Raw genomic sequence first — 11149 nt, 5'->3', positions numbered from 1 at the left:
TACCTGATGATGATAACGTCGATAAAACACGTTTTCATGTGAATGGCGTAATCCAGGGTGAGCTGTAAGGTTAACAACGTCGTTAAAGAAAATGCCGTTAGTTTGACAACGTAATGTAAAGAGGCCCGTACAATTAAGAACGTAAAGAACCCGCCGTCAGCTGATTATATACCCAGATACCGTGTTAGCTTGATAACGCACTACTTTGTAAGCCGTACGCTCAATTACGTCGACTGAACCGCCAGCTTGAAAACATAATTAAGTGTAGCTAACACGGTGCATTACGTCAATTAAAACACACCGTTAGCTTCATAACGTAACTTACGGTAAAGAAAACTGTGAATACAAGGAGGTCTGAAGTTTATCTTTTTGTCCATACTTTTTAAAAGTAAAAGAAATATCAGAATAAAATCCAGTGATAAATCTATCAATAAAATGTTAAAAGCTTTATATATGGACCGGGAATTGAAAGTCCTGTAATAGAAAAAAAATAATAAAAAAAATCAGTCATGCCAAGTTTAGGTTGGTAGTAGCTTTACGGAATCGTTTGACGTCCAGGTATTCGCAACAACAAAAAAAGGTTTCCTATGGCAACGCATACCCTTATTCATCATACATCATTGTACTTTCTTTATGAAAGTAATTAAATATCAAATCATATTTGTGTGTATGCGGTAGTATGTGTATCTGTATATATGTGTGTGATTCTGCTTGTGTGTGATACTAAATCGTAGAGCAATAAGTTGTCTTATTTTGTGTCTTTTTTAAATTCCATCCAAATTAGGTTCGCCGCGTCTTGATCCAAGAGTGTTTACAGTTCGACAGATAGGGTTGGCCACTCATGATAATCTAACTATGAATGCCATATTTCTGTCAAACCCGGGACCTTCATCATTCACATGGACTTTCCAGAACTCTTCACATAATTCTTTTACTGAGCTAAACGACGGGACAGACAACTTTGTTATACATAATGCACCTTTTTCATCGAACCTGTCAGCCTTGTCAGTGGGGACACGTGCGAACATACAAGAGGCCTGGTTTGGATTATATACTGTAACGGCAATAAATAGTGAGGGCAACGGGACACTCACTTTCACAGTTGCTGATAGAGGTAAATTAATAATGTTAGCACAAAACCTTCATTTTAAGTAAATTCCAGTCGCTTTGCCTTGTTTTCCTCTTGGCGTTTTCGTTGTATGCTGATAGTGTACATAAGACCATATCTTGTGCAGGCGTACAATTTAGTATGTGATATGGAAGATATTTCAAATACTTTATTTTAGAATATCTTTTCTGAGTTACATGATGTATGCTTTGAAGATGCGGTATCAATTTAATCAACACATGCAAATTGACATTGTGAAAGCAATCCTGACGGCTTGACTTTTTGATTTTTGAGTAATTAGGTATTCACATAATCAAATCCAGATTTTGATCATGGACAATGGGTCGAGTTATGCAGTTTTTACGTTTTTGTAACCCCGGAAATCCTACTCATTGAAGTGTGAAACTGCCATGTGTCATATACTGAAAAGCAATAGCATGAACGCAATTTAAAAACATACAGTATCCAGGTTTGTTAAGATAACTGCCATATCACCGATGTACCTTTTGTATCAAATACTGATGAATATAAGCAAAGCAAAAGTCACAGACACCTAGCAAATATTATCTTCCTGTTCTGATACGTGGTACCCTGGGGGACCCCATTCTTGACAGTTTTACAGTCATTGTAGCATGATTTTGATACTTGGGATAAATACAAAATAAATTGATCAGTAATTAAATACTTCCATATTTTACACGAGTGTTCCGGTATTTTAAGTGTGAACTGCCCTATGGAGCAAACGATCGTTAAATTGTTCGATTCTGAGCACGTTTTGTGTAGGATAAATGGATCGTCTGCACACGGTATTGTTGGCACGATGTCATAGACTCACAAGAACCTATTTTCACTGTAAAATGTATCTAAATGCTTCAGCCGAATTTCCTTGATAATCATCCATAACATGTATACATCTGATTTATATATTGTAATATTTGACTATATTTTAAACATACTCATTTATATCAAAACCATAGGAAATCCACGTCCACCGAAGATTTTGCAAGTTGACTGTGGAAAGCAAATGTCTGCCGAAGTATCGTGGGAGGACGCTGGAAACTCCCAGTTTTACCGTGTTTTATTCAGCATGGACGCCTTTAAAAAATCAAAAGAAGTGTATCCAGTGACAATTGCATTTGAAGACGGAAGGAACATTTATAGTTTATATGTAGACAATTTGGTGGGAGGACGACTATATACATTCAAGATTGCAGCATACAACACCTACGGAAATACAACATCACTTGATGCTGTTGGGTGTACAGTTCAGGGCGGTAAGTTACTTACAATCACCTTCTTTTGTTACGCTGTTAAAGGTTATTATATTGGCGATGTGAAGAGATTAAATTTGTATACATAGTGATAACTATTTTTTTTTGTATTTCAAGCGTTTGAAGCATTTAAGCTCGATGACAAGTTTTTCCATAAAAGTTTTGGCATTTCAGTTAAAACACGTTTTGCCTTTTTCCTGACCGAGCCTTTCTCTACCTTTTTCTCTTTAATAGTCTTTAGTCTGAATTTATTGAAAAGCTTACCACGACTGTCAAAATCAATCTTGCTATGACCACCAATTTTTCAATATGTTCATATCTTTAGATGTCGTTTTCTTATTGACAAATTGACAAAATAAGATTGTGAGAGTTACAGTTTAGAATATAGACACCTTCTTTGTTTTAATTTGCAATCTCATTGAATACATATGCCATGATATGGTATGAGGGTCGATGGTTTTAATTATGCTCACCTTGCTGTTTCTTTGTCGTGAATTTAGGTCTTACATTTTTAATTACTTGGCTTTTGCCTAGATTTACACTGCAGGTATCGTCGATGAAGCAGAAGACGCTTACCTTTCCGAAACACATTGTATTATTATTCTTTACTAATGAATTGTATCTTTATCATACAAATATCTCCACTGTTTATATTTTGCCCTTATAATATAACTGTTGAGTTCGAACGACTAAAGTACATGTCACGTTTTAGATCACTGTTTAATAACAACAGTTCACTTCATGGATGAGGTAATTTATTTTCATATATTGATTGGTTTATAAAAAATACAGATACTACTTTTGTTAAATAAAGAATGTTCCTGCGGTACTGACAGCATGTATGTAACAGGAGTTGCCCTGATTTGTACCGGCGTTCTCACGCTCCTGTTAACAGTTGGACTTGGAATATTCATCAGTCGTACGTACATATTACCCAAATCTTTAAAAAATATATCAAACAAAAGAAGTAAAAAAAGGAAATTGCAAAAAGTCATTTATGAGTTTTATCTACATTTTATATTGATCAATAATTTCCATTTGTTCTGTCTGTTTGTCTATATCACGGATTGAACATACTCAAGATAACTTCATTACTTCAATTTACGTTCGTTATATGTTAACGTTAAACAAGCATACACTACTTTTAATATCTACCTCTGTTATTTTACAGGAAATGGTAGACTGCCTTTTATGTAAGTCAATTAATATTGCCACCAAATCGACAGATATCCTTTTTTGGTTTTTATTAGTTATTTCGTCTTTTCGTAAATATCTTGTTTATATTAATGATAATGCAATGTTGCCAAAATCAGTTCAGTTTGAAAAGCGTGCTTAATTAAAACCATCGTACTATGTTAAGAATTTCTTTTCCGAAATTTGATGGTATATTGTGAAGTAATAGCTGTGAATTGAAAAATATAAAGTAATTTTGTATATTGTTTCCTAGCAAAGCCCAGCATCCGAATTAAAGGGAGTTTCAGAACGTGCAACTTTCAGAACGAGGTAATTTCAGTGAAAAACGCTTGATACTCTTGAACACGTTGTTTTAGGGATAATGTCCAACATCAATAAGTTCTTCTCTTCATACAATTATTCATGTTGTGTTAATTTCGCCATGTCGGTTAAGTTGTATACAATGCAATACAAAACAATAATATCTATATCTATATAGCATTCGTTAATTTGTACAAAAGTAAAAAGGATTTTTTATTAAATTATACAATGTCTGTTTCAGCTGTGACACCCAATAAGGAGGACGACGAACGGTAATCTTGTTTGAACATTCAACACTTATTTAAAACAACATTTTAGCGTTATGGTTTGTTTTCATTTTATTCAAAGTCAATTGTACAGCTTACTGAAAAACCATACCGAATGCACCAGTCAAAGCATTCCGCCCGATCACATTATATTGACAACGGGTGAACTAGTTGTTGCCATTTCCCCAATTGCTGAACGTTAAGCAAGTAATAACAATATCATGTATAAGGATTTGGTATGTCCCAATTCTGCAGTGGGTTTCCGCATTAGTCTTATCGTATGATACATACAGTGGGCAGCAACAGGTGTATTCTTTTACAATTAGTGCAGACATATTTTGATCGACTTTGTGTCTTTATGCATAAGCCACAAAACCCCCCAATTCTGCAGTGGGTTTCCACATTAATCGCATCTTAGGACGCATGCAACAGGTAACAACAGGTCTATTATTTTCTCGACCCCCGACCTGCAGGGGTGTAGTGTTATAGATTTTAACTGTTAAATAGTAATGTTTCTTCAAACTGATAAATAGTTATGCTTGAAAACAAAGTATTACATCGTTTTATTGTGTTTTATTCTATATCTTCACAGATCTCCATATGAACAACTCAATACGAATGAAATTACCAAGGCGTTTGTGTACTCTGAAATAGGAAGTCATCTTCCAGGTAAAACACGCAATAGTGATAATTTTCAATATAATGGCCTGCAAAGAAAACGTTAAAGGTTTGTTTTGATAGTGTTCTTTAATGTACAGGAAATGCTATAAACGTGTAGCCGGGTTCAGGTGCCTCACAGATTTCTTACACATCGCGAAGAAGCAAATGTCCATTTACACAATCATTTATTGGAGTCGAAACTCTGCAATAGCACAAAGAAACCACAAAAGCACATGTACAATACATAAAAGATCTACATTATACAATGTACATCAGCTTGACTTTACATCAAAATTCACAATACCCGTAACGGTTGCAAATAACATTATGAATTTAATACAATACATTTGAAATACTTATACATGACATATTATAAAATTTACCAATTTTGCACATCAACTATGATTAATGCGAGATAATGTAATAGTGCCTTATATTAAAAATGCCTACCATATCGCTCTGACAGGGGTCTACTAATGATATCTACGTATAATGTACGTTGCCTACATAATAGGTATATGGCTCCATTGAAAAGAAAAAGAAAAAAACCTTAATATATAGTAAACATGCTTAGCAAATTACTTTTAAAATATTTATCAATTACAATTTCCATAAAAAGATTATGGAAACCACATACAACATTACGTTTATCAAAGAAAGATATTTTAACTTCAAATATTTTTAGAAATGCAAACATACTAATTCCATAAAGGTTACCCTAAAATGTAATATTTCAAATAGCTCAATACTAATATATTCCAAACACTTACTCGGAAATAAGTAGAGTTCTGTTCACCGCAGTCGGTATAATGTATGTCGGTATTGACTATATAGGTCTCTATGACTGGTCTGGTCTCTGTCCAGTGCGGAAATGAAGATGCAAGACGTACAAGTGCACGAGCTGACATGAAATCACGTGACAAGATATTTACATAACAAAACAGCACAGGTAACAAACACTTAAGACACACGTTGACCAGACAAACCGGTCAGTACAACCAGTACGAGAATCAGTATATAAAAATTGTTAAGTGCGTCAGACATACGTACAACTTAAGCATTCTCACTAAGACAATATTATATAGTTTAATAATTTGGATTCAGCTCATATTACAAACTAAAAAATAGCACTGCCACATATTCACAATGTTAACATCAATATATGTTGTGCCAAATAGATAAACTTCAGTTTCATTTAAATGTCTCCATGAAACGACAAAACTAGGGCTTATTTAGCGTACGTAAAATCAAGTTTACATAATCAATAATCGCGTAATCGAACCCCTAAACGGGCGTTGACCAAAACCTGAAAAATACGTCGCATGAAAGCGATTAGTCTATTCAAGACCTCATCGGGAACTTCTGCCACAGTTCCTGTAGACTCGTCTTTCAATGTTGCAACGTTTTAGGCTGCTGACATCCATTTCTCACTCAATCGTCAAACTGATCCCTGCTCAGTGGGATTGAATCCTGAAAAAAACGATGGCCACTCAAACACATTGATGTTCTGTTGACGAAGAAATTCCGTGCTGTTAAAGAAGGTCCATGTTGACGCGTACGACACTTGCACATTCGTTATCCTACTGAAACGTACCGCCATTTGTTATACTAAAATTCAAATGTAATGAACATGCCAGATTTTAAATTATGTAAACATTCTGGGGGCCAATACATATGGGCTATGTTCACTTTATAATTATGAAACAGGTCTAATCAATTTATACTAGATGGCTTGTTGGTCCTGATAGAGATACCAAGGTTTTTTAACTGTTGGAGGAAAATGAAGTATTGTTTCATTTGTGTATGAGCAGAGTGTATACGGTTTTTGCATGCATTGAAAAAAACTATAAAAAAATGTTTACTATTTACATAACTGTTTTATGTTGCTTGTTTTGTAGGTCGCCGGAAAGATCCAGTCATTGACAAGTGAGTTTGTATTATCAAATTCGTTTAATTAGCAAGACTTGTAAACCCTTTTTTTTATTTTTTTGTCACATCATTTAGTGTCTTCCAACGATTCGTCCTGGCGGATTTTCGATGATGCATAGTTAATAAGGTGTTTTATTTTTGTTTTAGCAGAGAATCCGAGTCATTGGAGGGTCGGTCGAATCCAAACGTCTATGAAGAGCTCCATGGTAGTACATCTGGTAAGTATCGATATCGTCTTTCAGATAATCGATACATGAAATAGAATCCAAATATTGCACAACTTTTATCATAGCTTTGCAATTATACTGATTAACATCAAAAGACATTAGATGGTTCTTAAATATTCTTATTTCAGAAGATTACGCTTATTGTATAATATTTTATACGCGAATCAGGTCATTGTATGTACTTTAGAATATTTGTTTTTGTCCGTTATTTCTAATGTTTTTTTTTTTTATAGTTTCCTCATTCGGAAATATAATTTGTTCATGTAAAATGTATATATTTTGAATACAAACAATTAGGTGAAGAGTAGAATCAGGACATATAAATAAACAGTGTTTATACAAAAAAAATATTGTTTAAGATTGTTGGGGACAGGTGATACATGTACACGCTAATCCCGTTCATATCACATACTAGAAGCCACCATTAATAATAGCATGTTCATCATTATTTTTAGGTGAAAAAGAGATATACATCAACACCGCAATTGCCGAGGGTGTTTTGGTTCCGGAAAATCCATCTGGTTCACAAAAACTCGTTATAATGAACAATCAGAAAAGCTTCAATTAATACGTAAGCTTTCCAAAAGGTTTCTATTGGACTAAACCTATCAACCGTAGACCGGAAATGTTATGAATAATAATCAATCTATATTAGTCATATATCATTATGATTGTTATAATTATGGATAGATACAGTTGTGTGATTGCACAACGCACCGAAACAACAGTGGACACATCGTGTGCACAATTTGACAATGAGCATGTCAGCAGCCCTTACTTCTCCTCTGCACCTGTGACAGTCCTGGCATAAATATTGGACCTGCATCCTTGGATGATTTTATTGGGTATTCAGTCGTTACAGTATGACGGAATTATTTCGTTTTCCAATGCACTGCTTCATTTACGAGCTATTTCCAAAAACAGAGAAAGATATATACACGTTTGAATGACTGAAATTAATAGTGTGTTAATTGGTAGGTTCATAGTGTATTCCGCTCCAAAATGTTAATGATACAAAAACTTTGTTTGTGTTTTCAGCAATATATATTTAGAGGTTGGCCGTAGAGAGAGGTGCTAACCTATTATTTCTTGCTATGTATATCTACAATAACAAGTGGATTTTCCTAAATACACGACATTGGTAGGATTGTCGCCCATTTACGGGTTCATCAGTCGCCAGATAACAGCCAGTCAATTAGGCGAAAACGCTAGCAAGTATGTTTATGGTTTATTCATTTATTAGTCAATTGTACAGATCACACAGGCACTATGTTATGCATTTCTCTATATATATTTATCCTATACATTTTACTGTAAATATATGTATACTCTGAATGATGTTATCGTATATGATGCAACTGGTGTTTTTTTAGAAACTGTAGGCTAGCAATTTGACGACATTTTCAGATTGTTTTCATTGAAACATGTGGAGGCCGCGGTTAAATGAATACTTACGCATAGGGCGAGTACATTTTGCAATAGGTATTTTTTTTAAATTGCAAGAATTTTTTTAAATCCTATTTGTAAAAAAATATGTAATGTAATAGTCTAGTATGAGATATATGTGCAATCACTTCATTCTGTTTTGAGTAGTAAATTACATGTCGACCACGGGCCAACTTAAAAATGCGAGCACATGATGCCATATCTACGCATATAAATGGATTTTACTAGAAACATTCGTCATCCTAACATATGTGTGTATACGGTTTTTGCATGTAAAAATTGACTTGTTTTGATACAAATGTATCACTTTAATTCAAACGTATGTTGTATATTATACAACATACGTAGAATTGCAACAGAAATCAATATTCTAATTATTTGTTAAATTTGTATGTTAACATGTACATAATGTAGTATTATAGAACATGTGATGTTTGCTAAACTATTGTATAGGTTCAATTTGTTATTAATTGATTGAAATTGTATTGAAATAGTATTGTTGTACCAGTTTTTGACAATTAAGTACTTTAACTAACTTATCAATTTTAGCTCGCCTCATTTTATTCTTTTTGTGTGTTTAACAGACAAATGATTGTATGAAAAGACCCACGTAAAACTGCTCATGTAATAATCGTGGACTTAAATATCGTAGTGCTACCCTTCAAGTATCTATAAGTCAAATAAATAATGCATGAATATACTTCAACTGGTTAGTAGTTACGTTATGTTTATGTAATGCTTAAAAGACCCACCAAACCCGTTATGCGCCAACCTTCTTTGTCTAATCGATATACCATGGTGTTTGATTATGTTTATTAATGATTAACTGATTTTGAATCATGTGAACTTGAATGTCATTTAATGTCGTTCATTTTCACATACTTCGCACTCATTTACGCCACCATTACTGTACAGACCAGATTCCATTAACGTAAGGCATATGGTTATTCAGGAGAAGAGGTTCGCAAACATAATATATTCATGATAAATTATTCTGAATGAACTTGCTAATCCTTCAATCGAGCATGCTTATGGCTAGATAGCATCACTGTTGGCCTGGGGATTCAGAATACGTTGTTTGAAATCATTAAAAAAATAGCACATGCGATCATGAATGTCAACCATTTCAACGAATTTTGAATTTTTTCATCACAACACGCTACTGGCTAGATATAATGGCCCTAACATTCTTAAAACATGAGAAGAAAATGTTATACCAATGCAAAAAAAAACCGTTATATGATCACTGCCGTTTAGCAAGAAAATTAAGTAGTGGCGTCTTCTCCTTCATACATGAATACCTCGTTCTTATTTTTGGTATCGTTTGACAATTCTTCTTACCTTCAAAAAGTCAAAATTAGTTTTAGTGGTCATTTTGAAAAGAAATACACAAATGAATATTTTGATTAAATTAAATTATTTAATTTGTTAATTAAATATTCATTCTGTCCAAACTGGAACAATTATTTTCTTTTGCTGTCAATGTACAATCAAAATGATTAGACTGTATCACGTAGCCACCAATTATGATTAAGGAGCATATGGTCAATTGATCTCTTCTTTGAATATGTCCGATCTCATATTTTGAAAGAAGCTGTTAAAGCTTTTGTGAAAGTAATTGGATTTGCGATGACAAAGTTGCCTTACTGTAGGTCAATATCAAGATTTAAAGCTTACCAATAGGAGTCTTTTTCAGTTAATGTTGAACAAAAATGAATGTAAAACACACTCATTTGAATTCAAATCTTAACAATAACTCATTATAGGATACGTGTATGTGTGCTTTAATCAATTGCACGAATACCTAGAACGATTTTAACCTTCTATTTAATTACGTAGATTGGAATATCTTGGCTGAAATATGGCCTCGTATCCAGTAGCTCTTCAACTAAGGTCGAATATGCTGCGGAAATATCAAGTATATAAGGTCCCGTTGTTTTATTATACAATGTACATAGCTGCGCTATAGATTTGCTAAGATACTGTTTACAATCTCGTGCTTTGATATATCCAGTTATATCTAAGCAGTCCATGTTTTTCTTCTCTCTCTGTGAAGATCTGAATTAGTATGTACAGCACTGAATACCTAAAACAAATATATATCGCAATGATATTATTTTGATATTACAGTATTGTCATTTCTATTGTTTTTATTGGTGTTTGATTGAACAGTTACACTTTAAGTGTGCTAACAGTCCTTATTATAGCATTCAAATATTGAAATTTTTTAATTTTACATAATTTGTACTTATGCATGTTTTGCTCTATTATTTAAAAAGCATGGAACTTACTAATGTGGGTAAAAAGAGCCTAAACGTTACACGTCAGCATCTGACCTTGTGAAGGTCATGGCGCATGATTTATTATTATGTTATAAAAAGTAATTTAATTCTGATAAAATAATTTGGTCCTCTTGCCTAAGGATGTACGTCCCACTGCACTGTGACATTTCCTATATGCAGTACCCCTCCCCCCCAAAAAAAAACTTAAATTCGCTGATCAGGTACATTGTAACTCAGTAAGTGAGAGCGACAGTGCATAAATCTAGAGACAGTCAGGAGTTTAAATCCCCGTCTAGCCATGTTTCAATTATAAGCACCCAAAACACTGTTGATGATAATATTTGTTTAATTCATCTACATTTGTTTTTACATGAAAATCCTACAAAGTATGGTTTTCTTTTCATTAATAAACCTGTAGTCTTATCAGAGAAAACCGGTTTACAATGCGGTGTCTGGCAAAGGAACA

At 33.7% G+C, this 11149-nt stretch overlaps 1 protein-coding gene across 1 annotated transcript; it reads left to right on the top strand.

Annotated features, from left to right (window-relative positions):
• The first annotated feature begins 860 nt into the window (after nucleotides 1-860).
• On the top strand, nucleotides 861-7523 carry LOC110441610. Its single transcript, XM_021484800.1, has 8 exons — nucleotides 861-1114; nucleotides 2086-2382; nucleotides 3194-3298; nucleotides 3551-3572; nucleotides 4732-4808; nucleotides 6698-6725; nucleotides 6876-6946; nucleotides 7411-7523. The coding sequence occupies exons 2-8, from the start codon at nucleotides 2133-2135 to the stop codon at nucleotides 7521-7523; spliced, it is 666 nt and encodes a 221-aa protein (XP_021340475.1). The 5' UTR covers nucleotides 861-1114; nucleotides 2086-2132.
• Nucleotides 7524-11149: the final 3626 nt, after the last annotated feature.

This window comes from Mizuhopecten yessoensis, unplaced genomic scaffold, assembly GCF_002113885.1.
Source record: "Mizuhopecten yessoensis strain PY_sf001 unplaced genomic scaffold, ASM211388v2 scaffold716053, whole genome shotgun sequence".
NCBI classification, from domain to species: domain Eukaryota; kingdom Metazoa; phylum Mollusca; class Bivalvia; order Pectinida; family Pectinidae; genus Mizuhopecten; species Mizuhopecten yessoensis.
Note: the sequence above shows the minus strand (reverse complement) of the source record. Positions and strands in the feature narration are given on the sequence as shown.